Source organism: Eptesicus fuscus, chromosome 18 (assembly GCF_027574615.1).
Source record: "Eptesicus fuscus isolate TK198812 chromosome 18, DD_ASM_mEF_20220401, whole genome shotgun sequence".
Classification (NCBI taxonomy): domain Eukaryota; kingdom Metazoa; phylum Chordata; class Mammalia; order Chiroptera; family Vespertilionidae; genus Eptesicus; species Eptesicus fuscus.
In genome coordinates this window covers 44,846,498-44,869,781 of record NC_072490.1, presented here as the reverse complement: position 1 = coordinate 44,869,781, position 23,284 = coordinate 44,846,498, and the positions used below count along the sequence as shown (strand labels likewise).

Genomic DNA, 23,284 nt, shown 5'->3' with positions numbered 1-23,284 from the left:
CTGTGTGCCTCACAGCTGCCTGACTGGTAGGCATCATTTCCACTTTACAAACAACATCCAGTAGCCTCAGCCCCCTCTTGGCATTTCCCAGGATCCCAGGTATAATACTGTAGGCTCTCATGGCAAGAGCAGCTGGACTCAGGAAGGGCCTGAGTGGTCCTGGGCCACAGGACACCAACACGGCTGTTCCCCACTCGTGCACCCCAGTACTAACGGACCGCAGCCTTCTCCCGTTTGCTGTGCTGTGTCACGCTGCTCAGTACAGCCCTCCAGGCAGAGGCTACCAGACATTCCAGATGGCAGAAGAATCCTAACCTATTTGCCAGACTTGCTTTAAACGATGTCCTGGACTCAGAGTGTTACACGGTAGCTGTGTAACTTGGAGCAGATTGCTTATTTCCCCTGACCTGTTGATTCACCTGTGGAGGGGAACTCTCCATCACGGTACTTGCCTCTTGCCTCCAAAGTCACCGTGTAAGTATAAGCCGGGGAGTCGGCCTCACTGCTACCACCGTGCCACTTTCATTGTAACTGGATACGGATCAGTCAGGGTCAGGACCCTCCCCAAATATGAAGCATCCTCAGGAAAGGTTAAGGGCTAGCAGCATCTTCTCAAGGCTCCCCACAAAGGGGAGTATTGGACTCCCAGGAACCACTTGGCCAGCTGGCTGATGCGGGTTCCTGTGCCCCATCGCAGAACGGCTGATTTCGCGTCCTGGCTCCCGGCACTGGATCTCTGAATCATTCCCCTTCTTGAGTGGAATAGGAACCCCCATGTTAGAGTTGAGAACGGGTGACTCAGAGAAGTGAGGTGACTTTCCCTAGACTGTTTGGATCTTACTGCATTAGAGTTAGTCATGTGAGCGTCTGTCCCTCCTGCGTGCATGTAAATTCCTTAACCGTGGGAGCCGCTGATGTTTGCCTTCCCAGGAACAAGCACACGTCCTGGCACATCGTCGCTGCACAACAAATCTTTATTGAAGTAAAAAAAATACTAGGAGAATTACAGTAAGATGGACAAGGACAGCTCAGGCTGCTTTCCAGTCTCTGCCAGTGTTCACGCTCGGGGCCTGAGAGAGGAGGAGGAAGGGGTGGACTTCTTTGGGGGGTCGAAGGCTCCAGATGGCTCTTGAGTCCACTGTCACTTCATGCCAGTGATTCTGGTCCGTTGGTAGCTTTCTGTCAAGTCGGAGAGGGAGACTTAGCCTGTCACAGATTAGGGACTCCAGCAATACTTGCCTGGTTGGTTGAGCTGGGACGCAGAAGAGAGGTGAGTGTATCTTGGATGAGCCTTTATTGTGGTGTGAAGATTTGAGTTTCTGTTCTTTTTATAAAGTGGAAAATGTATTTTTCTGCATCTAACCTGGCAGACTTCTTTGGTCATAAGTTCACTGGAAGTACAGTTCTCCTCAGTTCAAGTAATGACTTCTCTGAAGCTCAGTGTTCATGTCTAGAGAAGAGGGAGGTTGGAGACGGTGCCGAAGGTTTGTTCCAGCATTCTGGTTCTGCAATCACATCAGGACCCTGGATGAGGTTGAGAACAAATTTAAATTACCCTGGTACAAAGCAGTTCTAAAAATGGAATGTCTTTAACTGAATTAGATTTTCTCTCCAGTCTAGTTTTTTCTTTCAGGTTAGTCAGAATCTGAACTTGGTGTCTCAATTTCTAAACCTTGACATGTGAAGAAATTTAGAGGGGAAAAATACAGAGAAACAAATTTTAGCAGCATGAATACAAATAATAACAACACAAAGCAATTATTCTAGAGCGTAATAGTTTCCCGTACTTTCTTAGAACTATCCGTGTACGTTAAAGGTTTTGGGGGGACAGGTTAGAAATGACAAGGATTGCATGTGCTGCTTGGTTGCATTTTTTTTTTCTTTCCTTAATCAAAGCCATAATCCATGTTTACATCTGAACTTTGTTTTATTGTTTGTTTTGCAGCGAAAACGGAAGCAGAGCGCCCAAGATGAAGATGCTGTCAGCCTGTGTAGTCTCGACATCGGTGTAAGTACAGTACTTCCCACTGCCCTGCCCTGGGAACACCTCCCATCCTCCATCTGTTTGTTAACCTGCTGGGCACGTTACATGGCTTCTAGGATCGGACTATGGAAGTCGTGACCTGGGAGGAAATTCTTTTTAAACAAAATATTTCATTTTACCGGAGGAAGCTGTGTGGCCAACTTAAACTTCCAAGCCAACTTGTACCCCACTCGTCTTTTCTCTCATAAAATGAGTTATGAACTCAGCGCATCTGGGTAGAACCTAGAAAAAGGCCACCGTGCTATTTCAGAAGCTGGTTCTAGAGGATGGACTAGATGTGTGTCCCCCTTTGGAGAAGTTAGCGAGTTGACCCAACACACAGGCAGCTGGCGGCCCAAAGGCCAGAATTCCCCAGCAGCTGGCGGAGGGAGGGGCTTTGGGTTCAGCTGGTGGTAGTTTAAATTAAGATTCTTACTATCTGTGTGACACCTTTCCTCACCTCTGAGTCCTCATCTGGAAAACGGGGGTGAAAGGACTTAACCTAACAGAATTTTTATGAGAATCAAAACAAAAGTGAGACTACGATGCACATTACCTAGCATGTACTAGGCACCCACCAAATATTAATATTAATTAGCCTTACTGTGTTTTCTTTAAAAGAAGTTTGCAAAAGCTATTTAAGTGACATGGTAGTTGAGTGCTGGTGATGATAGAGGTAAAAAGCTTTCTTTTTGAAACTTCATAGGACGTGGATTATTGGGTTCTTATCTGACAACATTTATTTGCCGGTGTGAGCAATGCTCTCTTAGGTACTTTTAGTTCTTACAGAGTTTTCTGTGATGCCAACTGCCATGATGAAGTGAACCTGAGCTGTCATCTAATTCATGTATTTGCACATGTTTATTTCACTATATGGTGTTTGTTTCCGTCCTTAGGCTATCATTAATGAAGTTGGACCAGTTTGCTAGGTTGCCATGGCAACAGGGGAAAAACACCGGTGTGCTTCTGGGTTTGACTTGACTCACTGAATATTTTATTATTGACAGGTGAAGTCTATGGAACTTCCATTATCAGCAGCAATTTCTGTATGTTTGAATGCTTTAAGTTTTGTGGAAATTAGTAGACTCCTGGCTTTCAGAATGTAAGTCACCCTTAGCCTGTTCCCTCACTTTGCCAATGAAGAAGTAGAAGCCCAGGGAGGTGTCGTGATTTAGGCAAGACTTTAATCTAGGTCATTTCTAAGATCATGCCTCATCATTCATTTTTCCTCAACTGTATTTATCTTTTAGGAAAACATGTCTCTAGTAGCTTTTTATCAAAGAACCTCTAAACTCTTTTGTGTGAAAGATTAGTATTTTCAATTACAGATGGTGATTTTTTCTCTTTCTCTCCTTCTAAGCATCTCATATCATGTTTTGTCACAGTAAAGAGACTTTTTTGATACTTCGGGATTCAAGTATGGCCACACCCCTTTCTGATTTGCCTGGCATTTTTTTTCCTGAATCTTACAGATTCTGGAGCCTGGGCAGAGTTCCCGCCAGACATTGTCACATTATTATAAAAACTGTAAAAGTTGGAAGAATCCCAGAAGCTGTTGGAGGACACGAAAACCGATGTTTTGCAGGTTTACTGACAGTTCTTGTCACGTGGAGGTGGCAGGATGTGTGACAGGTTGAGGAAGTGGTCCTGATGATCTGTGACTGGCACCTCGCAGGAGAGAGGAGTTGAATGGAATGAAGTGGGGGGTGAGGCCATCTTTGAGAAAATGTTTTGCCATAAAGGCAACAACGTCTCAATAAAGAGCTGAGTCCAGTAAATTAACCATCTGATAAATAAATGGCCTTTGAAGGTAAAAAGCTTTCTTTTTGAATCCTCATAGATCGTGGATTATTGGGTTCTGATCTGACAACAGAGTTTTCTGTGATGCAAACAGCCATGATGGAGCGAAGGGGCTTTTAAGTGGGGATACGCAGTCGAGTGACAGCCCCCTTAACAAACAGCATGACTGCAGAGTTGTTTTGAGCCTGTTTCTATGTGTCGTGGAAAGTAGCATCTAAGAAAGAGGTGGGTTCCGATGGGTGACTCATACTGGAGGATGCGAGGGTTTGAGAAAGTACTATTAGTAACTCTCGATTTTGATTCCATTAATAAGTGGAAAGACATTCACCAGATAACTTTGAACAAGAAGTTGCTAGATGGGGGGGGAAGGAGTCTTTTGGGGATCAGGCTCAAGTTTCTGTTGAGTCCCAGCTGAATGCTGCCTACACAGTGAGCTCTTGGTAAATAGTTATTGGCTGATGAATCTTAAAAATTAAAAATAGTGAGCCCCCCAGTTTATGTGGAATTCAGCACCCTTTTAAATAAATATATCGGTGACATGAAACTGGGAAATGTTAACACAGACGAAATCTTTTCCCTTGGATTAAAAAGTATGCATAGAGCCCTAGCCGGTTTGGCTCAGTGGATAGAGCGTCGGCCTGCAGACTGAAGGGTCCCGGGTTCGATTCTGGTCAAGGGCATACACCTCGGTTGCAGGCTCCTCCCCAGCCCGGGCCCTGGTCAGGGCTCGTGCAGGAGGCAACCAATCAATGTGTTTCTCTCACATCAATATTTCTCTCTGTCTTTCCCTCTCCCTTCCACTCTCTCTGAAAATCAATGGACAAATATCAAAGGTATGCATAGAGCCCCTCAGGGTGTCGGAGTGACATGCCCACTGACATCTTGCTTTCTTTTAAAGCCTCAGATGACAATTCTGATAGCTGCATGGGTGTTTTCTACACTGCTCTCCAACCTCTTACAGAACTTGGGCTTAGAGACTAAATAGGAGTGGATAAGCTAAGGAAAGAGCTTATTCTTACAGAGCAGGGTCCTCCATTGTTTGGGGGATCACAGACTCCTTCGGGAATCTGGTAATAGCACTGGGCTCCAGAAAATTTTACAAGATTGACGTGTGATTTCATGGGCCCCCTGGAGCCCAGCCAAGACCCCATGTTAAAAAGAGTTTGGAAGGGTCTGGAGGCACAGTGACGTATCTCCACAGAACTATCCTCCCACCCTTCACCCCCAGCACTTGGTGAAAAATGAATTGTGACTGGTGAGCCCACACGATGTGATGATGTAATTGGTCTCTATTTTTTCCCATCACTTTACCCAATCCACTGGCTGAGCCCCCAGCTTCCTGGCAGGATAGAATAGAAACTGTTCCAGAAAAATTAAAAAAAGAGCAACCTATACTTTTGAGAACAATTTGCAGAATAGAGAATGCTCCCAGCAGCCGCCTACAAATCTCCCTCACGTCAGAGGAAATGAGTGGGATGATTTCAGGGACATTTCTTCCCCCACAGCACTTTCCTAGTTTAAGTTCTAATGGATGAGAGACACCTGAGTGAAGATCGGGGGTTCATGGTGCCCCGGGAAAGGCCCTGTGGCAGAGCCAGGTGTGTCCCAGTGCAGGGCACTGCTCAGCACCAAGCATCCTTTCTAAAAAACAAATGAGTTCTGGGGAGGAGAGGGAGAGGGAGAGAATAAAAATAGTTTCCAATGATAAAAATAATGTAAAAGACAAAAAGGAATATATGTTCTTTGCAGAAAATTTGGAAACTTTGAACAATAGAATTCACTTTGGTGTATTACCTTCCTGGCATTAGACACACACTCACTTTAAATTTTTTTCATTAGGAAATAGTGCAGACATACAAAATGGTGTAAAGGATAATGTAAAATTCCATGTAGCTATCAATGCAATTGAGGAAATATGCCCTTAACAGCAAAGCTATTTATTGATTTCTGTATTTTTCATTTACTTTACTTATTAAGATCATGTTACCACATCTTGAAATAGTCTTCAAGGGCATTATTTTTAGTAACTTTAAAGTACATTGTCAAATGGGGGCACCAGATTTACTTAACCCATCCTTCATTGGCTATCTAGATAAGTTACAACTTTTTCTCTATTATAAATAACACCAGTGGGCGTTCTTTTATTAGTAGGATAAAATATGGATCTGGCTAAAGGAGTGTGGATATTTTCTAAATCCGTGAACAGGTTTGCGCCCCTCCTGGCAGTGGGAGGTGGAAACGCAGTTCAGAGCAGTTGAGTATCTTGTACGGAGACTCGGAGTGGGGATAGTGTTCAGGTTTCTGTGGCCCATCGCTCCTTCAGCTCTCTCTCTGGTCCCTTGCTCATCGGTGACTTTCCCATGGGACATTTGCTTACACCCCTCTTTAGGAGGAATCCTTCCTGCTGCGCCTGGGGGGGCTGGGGCTTTTCCAAGGCAGCAGGTTGAACCATGATTGGGGATGGGGTGAGATCCATTTAATCTCACAACTGTCCTATGGCCGTAGGTGTTATACCCTTTTTGAAGATGAGGAAACTGAGGCTCAGAGAGATAAGCAATTTGCTTCAAGTCCCAGCTTATTGTAGATTTAAACCCAGGATGGCTGGGTTTCGCTGCTTCCCCACGCTGCCTCCAGGACAGGCAGGAAAAGGAAGTCTTTGGCTCCATGGCTTCTGGTAGTGGGTGACGGGTCTTGTTGGCAAACCACCTTCGAGGTTTATGACCTACGTCCCCAATTTCCATACTGTGCTTTCCCGTTGCTTACCCTGTTGCGTGGATGCTCAAATCACAAGTGTTGATGTCGAAGGGGAAAAACTTCCTGTCTCGATTAAGCCAAAGAATGTTTCCTTGCTAGGATATGTTAAACCAGACACCGAGGAGCAGCAGGAGTATTTCATCTCTGCTCAGCAGAGTCCAGATAATTCAAAAAGATACCATTTCTGTGGTTTTGTTTCTCTTGGTCTGTTCTGGAACTTGCTAACTGGGCAGAGTAGTCTTGCCCCGGCCAGCGTGAGGCCTCGATGAATTACTTAGTTTTCAATAATGCTCTTATCGCTGAGGAGACCAGGCCTGCCTCTGAGATTGGGCCTTCATTAGCACATGCTTATAGTCAACCTGTTGGCATTTCTTCTGTTTCGGATTTACGAACTGCCCTTCTATTCAGATTTTCTGCAAAGAACATATATTCCTTTTTGTCTTTTACATTATTTTTATCATTGGAAACTATTTTTATTCTCTCCCTCTCCCTCTCCTCCCCAGTGCCCTGCACTGGGACACACCTGGCTCTGCCACCAGGGCCTTTCCCGGGGCACCATGAACCCCCGCTCTTCACTCAGGCGTCTCTCATCCATTAGAACTTAAACTGGAAAAGTGCTGTGGGGGAAGAAATGTCCTAAGGAGGCGGCGACCCAATGTTGAGTTCAAGGTTGTTCTCACGCTGCCATCTCTGATGGCAAATTTGCTCATTGTTGACATAGACACATTGCATCTTGCCTTTGCCCTAATTGATTAGGTGGTGGACCGTACTAATCACTGTGATCTTCTTCTCTTTGACCCACCTCTTCAAAAGCACAGTGACCAGGAAATCCCAAGGAGCGTCAGGACTCGCGCTCAGAAATTAACGATGTAGCCAAGTGTCAGTCACCGTTGGAAGGGGACAGCCAGGGGCCATGTTAAATGAGGCTCTTGTGCTCCAAGAATAGTTGCTTGAATTTGTCATCAGAAATGCAAACTTTGGGAGCTAGAGACTGATCACCATTTTGAACCTCAGTTTCCTCAACTGAGGCTGAAACTGTAACAGTGCCCCACCTTAGAGTTGTAAGGATTAAAATGAGTTAATTCCTATAAAGCACTCAGGACCCGGCCCATAGTAACCACAGAAAGTACTAGCTATTGTTGCTGTTTGTTTCATATAAAATCAACTATGGGTAAATTTGAGGTACTGGTTGTTGGCACCAGTGTTTCATAAACAGAACTGATCATGAAATTTTTAAAAACACCAGTATCCGAGGAGACATATGCAATGAGTTTTACTGCAGCATTTTGAATAGTAGCCAAAAGCTGGAAATAGCATGAATATCCGAATTATATAGACTTGTAAATATATTACAAAATATAAGTATGAAACACAATTATAGAACACATAAAATATAAAGTATGCTCCTAGATCTTTACAAATATATTTGTCCATTCAAAGGAACAAGCACGGAAGATCATACATCGCATTGAGGTTAGTGGTTATGTTAGGACAGTGGTCGGCAAACCTCGGCTCGAGAGCCACATGCGACCGACACCCCCACTTCTTCTAACGCCACTTCTTCCAAATAGACTCGCCCAGGCCAAAAACCGACTTCTGCGCATGGGCCACGAAGTTTCAATCGCACTGTACGTGCACGCCCGCACGTGGCATTTTGTGGAAGAGCCACACTCAAGGGGCCAAAGAGCCGCATGTGGCTTGTGAGCCTCGGTTTGCTGACCACTGTGTTAGGAGAATGGAATTACAAGAAGGGATGACTGGGTTCCAGAGGTCATGACCTTTGACATATTGTGAAACCTAGGAACATACCTTCCCTCAGAAAACTGTTTATATGTACTTAAAGTAAAATACACAAGATTACAACAAAACCCAGTTATATTAAAATATGGTTATCCAAATATTTAAAAACAAATCTGTAATAAGAGTTACGTATGTGCTTCTTAATAAATGAATTAAGTAACAAGATCTGGCAACGAGTCTAATAACTAATATACCTAATAGGAGATAGAGTAAATGACATTTTAAAATACCCACATCAACCACACTGTGATTTAAACACATAGTGATTTCTATGGTGACAAACTCATAGGTCTGCTAATGCCTCTGCGATTTGCCTCCTGCACTCACCCCAACTGGGGCTGGGTCTCGAACCTGCAACCAAAGTATGAGCCCTTGACTAGAATCGAGCCCGCAACCCTTTGGTCCACGGGCTGACAATTTAATCACTGAGCAAACTGGCCAGGGCTGTCCTTATTTTTTTAGAGATGAATACTGAAGGAGTAGAATGTCATGATATCTGTAATTTACTTTTGAACACTTTCACATACTAGTAAAATATAAAGTGAATATTTTATAAAGAAAAAAAAACATTTTCTTTTTAAATACTCACTTACACTACATACATTCCCATCATTTAAAAAATCAAACAACAGAAATAGAGCTAACAGCCCTTTGACCACCCCCCATCCCACTCACCTCCTCAGGTATAATCCCGGTTATCAGCTCAGTCTCCTCCTGGATAGTCAGACAGATAATAGGTACAGAAATAAAAATTAGTTTGTGGTGGTATTTTAAGGACATAAGCGTTGTCATCTTTTGTTTTACTTTGTAACTTGCTTTCCTTTTCTTTTAAGTAATCTTTACTTTTTTAGAGCAGTCTTAGGGTCACAGCAAAATTACGTAAGCAGAAATTACAGAGTTTTCATCTACCCTCTGCCCTCATGCGCGCACGGCCTCCCCCTACTATGCACATCCCCACGAGAGCGGTACGTTTGTGACAGCGGGTAAGCACACTCACCATAACCACCCAGAGCCCATAGTTTGTATTAGTGTTCACTTGGTGTTGTGCATTCTGGGAGTTTTGACAAATGTGTGATGACACGTAACCACCATGATAGTGCCTTACAAAGTAGTTTCACGGCCCTAGAAATTCTCTGTGCCCCACTTGTTCATTCCTCTGCGCTCTCACGCTGGCAACACTGATAGTTCTGTTGTTTGCAGAGTTTTGCCTTTTCCAGTCTGTCATACAGTAGGTAGCCTTTTCAGACTGGCTTCTTTCACTTAATTATATGCATTGAACGTCTCCATGTCTTCTTGTGGCTGGATAACTCCTTTCCTTTTCTTTTCTTTTTAAATCACTGAAGTAATATTCCATTGTATGCACATAGCACAATTTACGTATCCAGTCACCTAGTGAAGGATATGGTTCATTGCATGGCTGCCCATTCATGCACAAAACCAATGAGTCATGGTTTGTTTTGACCCGATTCTCCATGGAGAGGCACTTTGGTCGTTCCCAGTAGTTCCCAGTTCCAACAATGACCGTCCTCATCCCCCAGAACCAGTGGTATGGTCGATGCAAAAAAAAAAAAAAAAAATGCCCGTGGACACGTGCTCTTTAAGTGAGTGTGAATAGCAGTAAGTTGCCATTGTTATAGTTCAGATTCCTGTGCTGAAGCAGAAAGCGAAGTGTTACCAAATGCAGGTCTGAGCAGGCTGTTAAAATAGATGGAGAAGGAAAGTTTTGTTTCCATCATATATGCTTCACTTAAATAATAGTGTGTGTCGCTCTTAGACTTAGGTATCCAGAAATAGCATTAAAAAGAAAGAAACGAGACTGTCCTTGCGAATTCAAAGAATAAGTTTGTTATATTGGCACAGTTTACATCTCAACTGCCTTTAACATCTTGTTGTTTATCATTAATTCTACTTGGAGATTATTTGCAGTAAAACAGTCACTAGAAAATAATTGTTCACAAGTGCTTTTTCTGATGATTTCTTTTTCTAAAAGGTAGCCTGGGTCTGTCCCCCTGAAAATTATGTAAATAATCTTGGTTAGGAAGTTCCATCCAGGCTTCCGTTGCCAGATAATTGAGTTTTCCCCCAAATGACTTATATAATTGCATCAAGCCTCATCTTTGATCTCGTTACATATTCCTGGTTTCAATAGCAGAAGTTTTTTGTGTGTTTTTTTTCTTACTTTTCTTTTTCCCTTGACATTTAAATTCTTAGGTAACTTTGAAAAAAGGTCAAAATAATGGAGGGTCCAGGTGAATTCTCGTGTCTTCCTGCACCCGCTTCTAACTGACACTGCTGTTTTCGGATCATGTTATGGAGAAAGTCAACCAGTATAAGCAGGTGGGTTCTCTATAAGCATCACTTCACGGCCAGTATTGATGGTGAAGCATTTGAAACAGAATCATCTGCTTATCTTCAGTGGTCAAAATGCCAGCGCTGTCCTGCAGGGAACTAAAGGTGTTTATTGTGGTGCTTTCGTGAGCAGATTGACCTCTTCCTATGATGTTTCTATAAATGAGATTTCTTCTACTCCCCTCACACCTCAAAATATCAGTTTCTAAAATTGGAATCTTCTAGGAACACTAAAATCAATAAATTTAAAGTGTTTTCTTAGCCTTTCCTTGGCAGAGCAAAGTGATGTTTTGCTGGCCAGGTCTATATAAATCCCATCCAAGGGTAATATTTATTACTATAGAATTAATGAACTCATGTGTTTATTCTTTAGTTCATTCATTGCATGTACTAATTCAATCAAGCGGTATTTATTGAGCTGTACCCTGGGTCAGGTGCAAGGACATTTGAAGGAAGTGAAACTTAGGGCTCATTCATCTGCAGAGGAGTGGAAATTGCTCTTGATTTTGTCACAAGTTAACCAAGCACGGAGAAGGCACATCTTAATGCACCCATGACTGGTTTTCTGCTTTCTGTAAGGGAATAATTTCACATTGTTGGTTGGTTGGTTTTGAAATAAATAAATTTTGCTATATATTCTTCTGGTAACATTTTTCTACCTTAGAATATCCTTGAAATTGAATTCTTTTCTTCCTGCTGGTCAACCCGAAGGTTCGACTGGGGAAGTGCTTCACAGTGTTTTATGGAAAAGCTGACCTTGAGAAACTGTACTGTGGGGCAGGTGAGCTTTACACCTGTGCTCTCCTCACTGTGAGCTTATAGGGATTGGGAGCACTGGGTTTCAGAGCAAGATCTCTCAAACTTTTAGACCTGAAAGGGACCTGGAAGAGAGTGTCTTGTTGAGTGCATTTCATTGTGTAGATGTGGCAATTGAAGCTGGGATAAGTCAAGTGTTGTCCTGCCCAAAGTGACTGATGACGAGTGAGAATACAAGTCTTGGGCCTCATGTTCCGGATTGGACCTTAAACCCCAGAGGAGGTAGAAGCTAACAGTTCTGGTTTTGGCGTTGTGAATACTGGCCTCACCACTCCCTACCTGTGTGACCTTGGACAACGTATTCAAACTCTTCTGTGTTATCGTTTCCTTGGCTGGAAAAATACAGATGATAATAAGGTTGCTGTAAGGACTCAATACGGTGATACAAGTAGGGCTGTGGCACAATGTGGCAACAGGTAAGCATGCTTACTATTGACATTGCAAAAATAATCCAGGACCATAGAACAGGGATATTGTCTATTTTAGGCAATAGTGTCTCCCTGGTGCCCAAGAAAGTGCCTGGTATATATCCAACCATTAGTGAAGATTAGTTGAATGGATTTTTTTTCTAATGTAAATTTGGTAACTCTGATAAATACATGATACCAGTAAAGAGAAAATAAAGATGTTCATGTGCTGCTTAAAACAAGAGGGTTGTGGAGGTCTATGCCTTTTTAGGTGGAACGAGTTTGTTTTTAAAGAGGTATTTGACAAAGCTGTTGATTTCATCCTGCAAAGCTTCATGCAGATCCAAGCAGTCTCAATCAACAGGTGACTGACTGATAACAGCACTGTCAGCTCAGCTCTGCCTTTCAATAGAGCCAGAACCACACTCTGACCACCTCCAGTGGGACCACCTGTATCAGACCTCCATCATCACAATGGCTGGATGATTCCAGGGGCCTCCCACCTGGTCGCCCTGCATCTGCCTTTGACGCTTTGCTGTCCACTATCAACACAGCAGCTAGACGGTTTCTTTTAAGCCTAAATCGCACGCTGTCTCTCTCGTGTCTTCCTCCTCACTCAGTGGGATTGCCACATCCTCCTCAAGGTTCTGGACCTCATCACCTCCTGCCTCCCCTTTCCCTGGGCTCTCACCACACTGCCCACCTCTTACTCTCCTGCGCTCAAACCCCGGGGCTTAGCAATGGCTGGTTCTCTCTAAGTGGAGAGCTCATTTACATACCCGTGTGACTGACTTCCCCCTTTTCCTTCTGGTATTTCCACAGATGTTCTTAGAGGGGCTTTTTCTGTTTCCCTATGTTGAAAATCATCTCCATTCCCAGACCCCACTCCATCACTGCATTCCCTACGCCTCTTACCCGACTTTATTTTTTTCTTCATAGTATTTATCATCACCTGCCACATGATGTATTTTCTACTTATTAGTGTCTGTCCACACTAGAATATAACTTTTATTTTGTTCTTCTGCCATATTCCTAATATCTGGGATGGTGACTGGCACGGAGTGTGTCCACTTAACATTTGTTGGATAAATGAGTGGCCACTGTAAGGTTCCTGTGTTTCATGCTGTCTTTAGAAGGTTACTGTAACCACGAGCTGGCTTTATCTTGGCAACACTTTAAGGATGTGTGTGTTCCTCTAGATATGCATGTGCATTCCCTCAATTTTTAAGAAAAGCCATAAAACAAGAGGCAAAACCAAGGCCTACCTGAAGAGACCTTGTGGTATACAAAGCAAGATAAGTGAGCTTGCTGCCCGGCTTTTACGAGCTCATAAAATAAATCAGCCCGGACATACGAAGATATAAGCAGTGTGGAATGCACCCGGGATTCCTGCAGATGTGGAATTGCTAATGCCAATGCTTCCACATCTAGCCCAGCCGGTGCCGCAGGAATCTCAGGGTAATAGTAGGAATGGAAATTTCCTGTTAAAATGAAAACCATCCCCACTTTGAAGTCTCCATTTCTTTCCATTTAATTGGCATTCATTGAGTGCAAAGCACCGCTCCGGGTGCCCGCCACGTGGTGAGAGAAGGAGAGGCGTGTGTAAGGAGCTGTCAGTCACACTCATCTCTGGGTGATCCGTTGAATGGGAAGGAGTGTATGCCAGGCCGTTTAAAGCGGTGGACTACCAGGACGTACATCATCGGTATCTCACCCTGGAATGTGTCCTGGTGATTACATTGAAATGTGAGCATGCCCTGAATTCTTGGGCATTTTCAAGAAAACAAGAAAGCTGCTTTGGAGAGAGCCAGCTTTGTAGGGACTAGAATGTTCTAGGTTCTCCCAGCGGGACCTGGGTGGAATTCTTCCCCGCTCACCCTTCCGGGCTGGTGGGGGAGCCTCACCTGGGGAGGTGATGCAGGGCGCCTCCCCTTTACCTTGTGTGTTTCGCTTCTGGGACCGGGAGAAGGTGAATAAGGCTGTGGTTTAAATGCCTTTCATGGACTATAAGCTTCAAAGACAGTGGGAAACTATGCAAGAGGAGCTAAATGGACCCCCAAATGGACCTGATGATCTCCTCCGCTTAATTATGCTTATAACTTAAAAGAAAGAAGAGCTTTTAAAAGTTATTACCCAAAGGCAGATGGTTCAGCTATCGCTAACAGAGGCCACTGCTCACAGATGGCACCTCGCCAGCCACCTGTCTAAATGTCATCAGGGCCACTCAGTTCCATCGAGGAGGCAGAAGAGAGACAACATCTTAACGTGGTTTGGTTTTCACAAATGTGAACGTTACGTTTAGCTGAAAAAAACTTTGGCTTTAAAAAATTGTAAATTATCTTCTTATAGTCAGTATTTCACGTTGTGTTACCTTCACGTGGAGAAGGGAGTTTGCTTGTGAGTATGCTTCTGAAGAGCCTTTTGCACAGCTGCTGACAACTCTGTTTGCCCTGCCCTTTGCCATGGCGGGATCATTCTTCTTTCGGGTTAATCCATTCTCCGTCACGTCGTGTCTCTGCCACATTGCTGCTTTAAGTTTTGCTGTGTTTCTCCATGATGGTCTCTCTCCCTAATACAACCCAGCAATTGAGGCTGAAATTTAATTTAAATGATTGTCATGTTGCGGAAGTAGGCCTGCCATGTGCATGCCGCCCCCATGGGGATGTGGAGGAGTGTCTGGAATGAGAAGTGAGCTGGCTGCTGGAGACAGTCATGAAGAATGTGTCTGCAAACAGGGATGGCATGAGGGAGGGTTATCTCTGTGTGCTCTATAATGAAGGTCATGATTTATGGGCTCCCGGGAAACCACGGTAAGGGGCGAAATTGCCATTGGCACCTGGAGGTTTTGTTTTGTTTGGGAGCTTATGTTTGACTGAGGGTCTCGCGTTGTTGGTGGAGCAGTGACATTTTACTGAGTACACTTTGAAATGTTGTTATATCTTACTAGAGGCCCGATGCACGAAATTCGTACAAGGGGCTTGGCCCTCGCAGCCGCAGTGGCTTGCCTCAGCCCTCGCAGCCCTGGCTTCGTCCAGAAGGTCATCCGGAAGGACATCCAGAAGGTTGTCCAGAAGGCTGTTTGGTTGTCTGGTCTAATTAGCGTATGACGCTTTCATTATTATAGATGTGATGTGGTCTTGTGGTCTTAAAGATGCGAGCATGCTTCTGAGAGAAGGGTGTCCAGTAACTTCCCTCTTCCTAGAAAGGTCTCTGTTAAGTGGCATTGATCATTGACTAGCTTCCCACAGTATAGGTGATTAGGAAGACATGTCTAGTCCTCGATCAAGGGCCTTACCTGTATGTTTAAGTTCCTTTTCTCATTTATTTTTTCATTCATATCATACTGATTGAGCATCTCCTATACTTGCGCTGTGTTGACGGTGAGTGGATAAAATGGTGAACAAGCCCTGGCTGGTGTCGCTGTGTTTGGGGCAGGGGTGGGGAACCTTTCTTCTGCCAAGGGCCACTGGATATTTATAACATCATTCGAGGGCCATACCAAATTATCAACTTAAAAATTAGCCTGCTCTATTTGGTCAAACATTTAATTACCTTACCCCTAATGCCTTGGCAGAGCCAAACGATTTTGAGCTTCTGTTTCCATGTCTATAAAGTAATCTAGTCAGATCACATCCTTTCCAGTGCCCACATTCCCTGTGTCCATGGCGTTTTGGGTACCAGGGGTTTTTCAGGTAGATGACTAAAAGGTAAATACAATTAGATGCTGGTTAATAATGGGAAACCAATATGTAAGTTTGCTCATGCAACCACCTTGCTTCAAGTCCTTCTCTCCAACTCCTTGGGATGGTGGAAGAAGACATAAGCAGTTAGGGGCCACGAATGTGTGCTTTTCCATTTCTTATTATTGCAAACGCAAGACTGTTCTTTAATCAGGATGCTGTCTTAGTCACTATAGGCTGCTATAACAAAACACCGTGGTCTGGGTGGCTTAAAGAACAAGTAATTATTTCTTAGAGTTCTGGAGGCTGGGAAATCCAAGATCAGGGTGGCAGCAGATTCAGTTCCTGGTGAGAGCTCTCTTCCTGGCTTGCAGACAACCACCTTCTAACCTTCTCACTGTCCTGCCTAGCAGAAAGAGAGCTGTGATCTCACTTGCTCTCCTTATATGGACACTAAGCTCACCATGGCCCCTTCCCCTCATGACCTCAGCTAAGCCTAATTACTTCTCAAACGCCCCCAAATTACTTCCAAAATACCATCACAGCAAGGGGTAGGGCTTCAACATATGAATCGGGGATGGGGGCGCTTGGGGGGGGGACATAAACATTCAGCTCAGAACAGATGCCTTTTTAAAACACACCAGATGTGTGATTCATTAGAAAAACAAAACCCTTCGGATGAGGAGGGGTGAAAGCAGAGATTCTAATGAAGCTGCCCAGTGTACACAGCCTAAATGAAGTGGAAAAAGCTAGAGGAGTTTTTGCTAAGGGGCTTCATTTGACTCTTCTGTCCTTTGATTTTGGAATCCTTTGTCAGCAGCTGTAACCGGCACGCTTAGCTGCCCCCACAAACATTTTCCAGTGGAGGAGTGTTGATAACGTTTCAGTGACCTAAAAAAAATCTAATGACAGGGCCAAAGGAAAGGCAGGAGGTGTAATTTGCTGGTCTGCCTTGGTCAGCTGCCCACAGCAGCCTGGTCCTGTGTGAGTCTTTAAATGAACGTACATTGCCACGGAGATCCCCCCCGGGGCGGCACGATTTAGCCTTGGCCTCACAGAGGAGCTGCTAATTCAAACAAGAGCAGCACTGTTGGCCTTCAGACTGCAAGCGGACTGCTTTCTTTGTGACGTGTCGCCCAGCGAAATAATCCTGATAAAAGCTTTTTGTTTAGCCCTTGGAACAAGCGCAGGGATTTAGGGAAGGAGTGTTTCCTCACCCTCGTAAAAAAGTGGTTTGATGTTGGCTCAGCAATAGCTGTTCAGCAGATCTGGATTCAAAGTGGGCATGGGGGTGGGGGGAATTGTGGTGTAGAGAGGTTCTTGGGGGGCTCTCGGGTCATTTGGGGGGCTCTCACACTTAAAGACAGACGAACTGCTACCGCTGCCAGTCCACTCGCCGTGCCTTTGCCTCCGTGCTGTTCCTTGTAGATTCCACATGGCGAGGAGGTCAGGGACTTACACGTAAGCCCCATTCCAAGCTATGGGTGACAACCTGTGATTTTGACTTTGTATCAGACTGGCCAGAGGAAACCCCGCATCTTTAGTGCACGCTCTTACTGTCGTATGGGTTGACACCTAAGGACATCATAGGTTGATCTATTTATCTAAATCCTCTTTTCGAGACCAATGGAATGTTTTCCATTTATTCTACCTAATTTTCTAGTCAGCTTTTTCTAATAGTGCATGCAAAATTTAATTTAGAAGTATTTAACCAACAAAGGTTTTGTATGCAAGGCAATTAAAAAGCCAAAATTAAAAGCAGCAACTTTTTTTCTTGTCCCCTTTTCTGGGTTGTCTCAACCCTTATTCACCTCAAGGATTTTTAAAGAACAGCTCAAGTAAAGCCATGGCCTGCTACTTAAAACAAGGAGGCCCGGGGTTCTGAGAGGAAGTCACCCAAGTTCACCAGGTGCAAAGCAGGGAGTTTGTGGGCACAGTGGCCCTTGCTGGTACCTAGCACCAGGTCCTGGTTCGCAGGGTGGTTCTGGATGAGCTTCTTCAGAATCCTGCTGAGTACGCCAAGTCAATGGTGAAAGAAATGTCCAATCATGTAGAGAATTTGTAAGAGTTTATTTGAGCCAAATTGATGACCTGTGCCAGGGAGCAAGATCTCAAATGCCCTGGAGAAGAAGTTTTGCAGTTTCTTTTATGCATTTGAGAGTAAGGAGGGAATGAAAGGAAGATTACATGAAGGTAGGAGGGAGCAACTCGGGGATGTTAAGATTGGGGGTGGCCCCGCAGGTGTGGCTCAGTGGTTGAGCATCGACCCATGAACCAGGGGGTCACGGTTTGATTCCTGGTCAGGGCACATGCCCGGGTTGTGGGCTCAATCCCCCCAGTAGGGGGCTTACAGGAGTCAGCCTATTGATGATTCTCTCTCATAATTGTTGTTTCTATCTTTCTCTCCCTCTCCCTTCCTTTCTTTCTCTGAAATCAATAAAAACATATTTTAAAAAATGATTTGGGATGGCCATGTGGAGACTGGATTACAGGTAGTTAAGAGTATGTGCTCTCCAATCAATGATTCTTTCCCATCATTGATGTTTCTATCTATCTCTCTCTTCCTCTCTCTGAAATCAATTTTAAAAATAAAAAAATTATGCTCTCCTGAGGGTGGTTATGTTTATTTCAAAGGTGTGTTAACGTAGATGCACAGAAACAATGACAGGGCTTGCTTAAGGCAAAGGTAAACCTTTTACTAAAAAGTTATGTGCCTGGGGTATAGAGACCCACCATAACCTGCCAAGTTAAGAATTTATGATCAGATCACTCTATGAGGCTAATTTTCAAAGAACCCTTTTTTCCATCCACAGTGATAACCACTTTGAATGGGTTCTGATAGGAACAGTTTTAATTATTTCCATTTTTTATTTTTTCAGATACCTGGGCCTTTTTCTTCAGGGGAAAAAAAAAAGTTTTAAAATTATTGCCTTGTTATTGGTCTATGATCTGGCAGCTTAGGAAATATGGTCCATGGCTGTAGCCCTGGACGCTTATATAACAGGCTTTGGTCCCCATAGTTCCTTTTAAAGGGAGAATGTGTGTCAGGGATTTGAAAAGCTCTAATGTAAATTTTTAAAGAAATAACATTGCTTAGACCGTACTGAGATTATAAAGAAACAAGTAGTTGATCTTGGGAGGCAGAGCAAAGCTTCTAAACAAGCTCTAGAAAGCCTGTAGATTTTTTTATTTTTAATTCCAGTTTTATTACAGCAGAGGGGTCAGCTGCTATTATGATGGAGGTAGGATAGAATTTTCACTTTGGGAAAATTCTAAAACAAAAGATACAAGTAAATGAGAGGGGATATGTTAGATTTGATGACTTAAGAATCCTTCAGTCCCGCCCTGGCTGGGTGGCTCAGTTGGTTGGAGCATCGTCCCGTACACCAAGAGATTGCAGGTTCAATTCCCAGTCAGGGCACATACCTAGGTTTCAGGTTCCATCCCCAGGTGGGGCGCGTACAGGAGGCAACCAATCATTGTTTCTCACTTCAGTGTTTCTCTCTCTCCCTTTCTCTCTCTCTAATATCAATAAAAACATCCTTGGGTGAGGATTAAAAACAATAATAACCCTTCGGTCCCATGTTGGTATTTGAAGGCTCTGGGGTAAAGGGCTTGAGAAAGAGGTTATTCCTCCCCTTACCCCTCACTTCTTTTGCTGCCTGAGTTGTGTGTAATTCACGTGGCTTGGTGCTCTTCCATGGTCACCTCCCCTGGGAGATGTCTCCAGGGGTCCGCATGGGCTGGTTGTGGATTCAGATTGTCCAGCCCCTGGCAGACGTCTCCGATGGACACCGGCGTAGGCCGCCAGCCCCACCATCTCCTTCCTCACCGTCAAACCATCGGGTCTTTAGAATAAAACTGAGTGAAGTGACATAACTGGGACACTTTGGAAGCCAAATAGTGAAATTGAAAAATGACACTTGTCTTTCTTGTAGTTTTCAACGTTAAATTTCCTTTTATTCTAGGGTTAAGGGTAAATATTTGGAATTGCCACTGGTGATGGCATCAGTCGTGCATCCTCTGGGCCGCAGATTTGGGAGGGTTCTGGCTCAGCCTCAGAGCTTTTCCCCTCCGGTGCTGTCGTTGCTGCTGTCACTTAGGGGGAGGCCGTCCAGAGGACCTGATTTTCTATCAATAAAGGTCCATTGGTTGCTACCAAGAGGAGATTTTTTTTAAAGAGTCAGAATCCACTTTCTTGAGAAATCATTTTATTATAAACTCTGGATAAAAATGGGCACACAGCCGAAACCGGTTTGGCTCAGTGGATAGAGCGTCGGTCTGCGGACTCAAGGATCCCAGGTTCGATTCCGGTCAAGGGCATGTACCTTGGTTGCGGGCACATCCCCAGTAGGGGGTGTGCAAGAGGCAGCCGGTCGATGTTTCTCTCTCATCGATGTTTCTAACTCTCTATCCCTCTCTCTTCCTTTCTGTAAAAAATCAATAAAATATATTTTAAAAAAAAAATGGGCACAGCCCCAGCCTGTTTGGCTCAGTGGTTAGAGCGTCGGCCCTCGGGCTGAAGGGTCCCAGGTTCCATTCCAGTCAAGGGCACATACCTTGATTGCAGGCTCAGTCCCAGCCCTGGTCAGGTGCATGCAGGAGGCAACCAATCAATGTGTCTCTCTCACATCGATGTTTCTCTCTGTCTCTCCTTCTCTCTTCCACTCTCTCTAAATATCAGTGGAAAAATATCCTCAGGTGAGGAGTAACCAAAAAAAAATTTTTTTTTTTAAGTGGGCACAGTAATTTTGCTTGACAACCTTCGTCTTTCTCATCACAAAGAAACCCTTTGGTGGCTGCAGGCACCTCTCCATCCTGCCCCTCACCTTCAGCTCTCTCCTCTCCACTCTCCTCAGCTCCATTCACTCTGGGATCCACTCCAGTCTGGATTCCTCCCCTACCCCTTGTAGCCGCACTCCATATGTTGGTGTTGAATAAAGGACCCAACTGCCGTGGCCACATCTAATGTCTCTTTTTCCCTCCTGACCTCTGCTACGTGGTGTGGCTGACCCTTCCTGGTCAAGTTCTCCCTTCCACTACCTCTAGACCACACACTCTCCTATCCACCCTCACCTTTCTGGCCACTCCCGCTGGGATTCTCTGGTGGGCGCCTCTTCCTGTGGGGCCGGCCACCGGGGTCCTGAGGGAGGCCTCCCCGAGGCTTTATACTTAACGTGTCTCAGCTGTGACTCCTTTCCCCCCCCTCACTCCACCAAACCCATTGCCCTTTGACGTGTTTGTGTCCCCTGAATAGTTGACAAAGCCAGAAACCTGGGAGGTGGCATGGCTTCTTACCTTTCCCTCAAGTCTGGACCCGTCTGCCTCCTCATTATCTTTGGAACCCTCCGGTTTTCTCCACTCAGTCCCTGGCCTGCGTTCGTGCTGGCACCTCGGCGGCGATGAGCCTTCCTCCTTCCTCCCCTCAGACCCATTCCCTCAAGAAGCCAGTGGGATCTTCCCACAACACAAGTCAGGTTGCTGCTCTGTTATTTTGCACCTTTGCCGACTCCTCCTGTTCCCACTAGCGAAATCCTGAGGATAAAGCCGAGTTCTTCATGTGGCTTTCAAGAGGCAGCCCCAGCCTGCCTCGGGTTTCACCATTCCACGCCCCACCCCCACGCTAGCTGAACGCACTGTCATTTTTTACCATAGTCCTGCCCACCTGCTGGTCCTTCTGCCTGGAATTTTCTTTCTTTCGTCCTCACCCCTGCCGGATGGATCGTTCTCAGATTTCTACTTTCTCTGTAACTTCTCCTGAGAAGCCCTCCCTGATGCTCAGAGAGAGTGAGGTGCCCCTTCTGGAGGCTTCCACAGAAGCCTGCATTCACTTGCTATGACGTACCCACAGTGCCTGGCACAACTCTCGGCACATAGTCTGTGCTTCACAGATACTCAGCATGGCGGGGGAAAGAGGCTCTGGAAAGTTTAAAGCACTCATTGATTTTTGGTTCTTAACAAAAACTCTAATGAAAATTCAGCAAGAAAACCTTGAACCACAAGGTAACTCAGTGAGATATATATATATATTTTAAGCCTAAGGATATTTTTTCCATTGATTTTCAGAGACAGTGAAAGGGAGGGAGGGAAAAAGAGGGAGGGGAGAGAGAGAGAGAGAGAGAGAGAGAGAGAGATTGGTTGCCTTCTGCACATGCCCTGGGGCAGGGATGGAACCTGCAACCCAGGTATGTGCCCTTGACTGGGAATTGAACCTGTGACCCTTTGGTCCGAAGACCCATCACCCAAACCAGTGAGCCAAACTGGCTGGGGCACTCAGTGATATTTTTGAGGGTGCAAGATGGAAGCTTCTGACTTGTCACTCCCAACTTTTCCTCTGACAACACTGTGTCGCCTGTTCTGTGACTCCTGCACCCCGTGCTCAGGTACTAGAGGGAAGTAAGTGCCGATTTGCAGGAAATCAAAACGAGGGGCAGCATATGTACAGATGTCGGTCTACGGATCAAATTCAGCGTTTAAAAATCTCCTCTTCCTGGGAGGTCTCGTTTTCTTAAACAGAAAACCTTTTGAACTTCAAATGGAGACTCTCAACTGAAGCGCTGGCTACTTTTAGCCCCGCTTTCTCCTCTCTGAGGCGCAGGCATGAGCTGTGCATCCATCGAGCAGCCAGCCGGGCTTCCTCTGCGGGAAGTTATAATTCTCGTGAGTCAAGGGAATGGTTGAGAGGATAAAGTGGACATGTCAGGTTGAGGTTTGATGAATCAGCCACTCCAGCCTGAGGCTGGAAAGATTACCAGCTGCATACTTCACATTTTCTTCTCCAATTTGACCGTTAAGAATGGCATATTATACGAGTGGGGTTTTTTACAGCACGTGAATCAGCTTGTGACAATTCTGTAGGGTTTTTTCCTTTAATCCTATGAAACAAAAGAGAATGAGCCATGGTTTTGATTTGCAGAAGTAGTGGGGAAAGGGCCCCCGTCCTGTAGCTTTCTGCTGATGCATTTATGCATTTCAGAAAACAGCAATTTGGGTCTTGGGGTGTGCGCACATGTGTACGTGTGCGTGTGTGCGTGCGTGCATGTGCGTGTGTGTGCGCGTGTGTGTGTGTGTGTGTGTGTGTGTGTGTGTCTTCCAAAGGTGATGTTAGCATGCAGGGGGTCAGGCTGCTCGCCACATTGTGGCTGCTGGGCACTGGTGCTGTGATGGGATCGGTCACTGGCAGTCAGTGTGTGGGTCCAGGGGTCCCCATTTTTCATGTCTCCAACATTTCTGGGCTCTGATTCAACTCAAAGAAACTATAAGAGGAAGAACCAGGAAAGAACACTTACTCATATCCTCCCTCCTGTGAGATAAAAGCACTCCAGATATAAAAAGAGCAATGAATAATGAAATAGGATTAGACACCCAGGGGGCCACGGGGCCTTCAGAGACCCCATCTGGTAGGGTTCTCAGTGGGTGGGGAGTTTCTGGTTTCTATACTGAGGCATTTTTGTTGCTGTGACCCACAGCTCTGCTCTGCGGTGGGCTTGCTCTGCACAAGGAGGAGCCCTGACAAGCTCTCAGGCTGGGGAACACTGGTGGGAGCGGAAGGAGTAAGATGGGAGGGGGAGACAGAGGTCTTCAGGGCCCGCTGGACCCTCCCAGGGCAAATCAGGTGACAGCAGGCTCCGGGCCATAACCGACCAGGCTACGCT

General features: G+C 45.1%; 1 protein-coding gene across 1 annotated transcript in view; it reads left to right on the top strand.

The window, feature by feature from the left end:
- Nucleotides 1-23,284, top strand: part of ARHGEF3 (Rho guanine nucleotide exchange factor 3) — a 260,975-nt gene that overhangs the window by 125,237 nt on the left and 112,454 nt on the right. Inside the window, exon 3 of the mRNA XM_008146317.3 lies at nt 1,946-2,008. Coding sequence (XP_008144539.3) covers nt 1,946-2,008 — 63 coding nt within the window. The remainder of the gene's footprint in view (nt 1-1,945; nt 2,009-23,284) is intronic.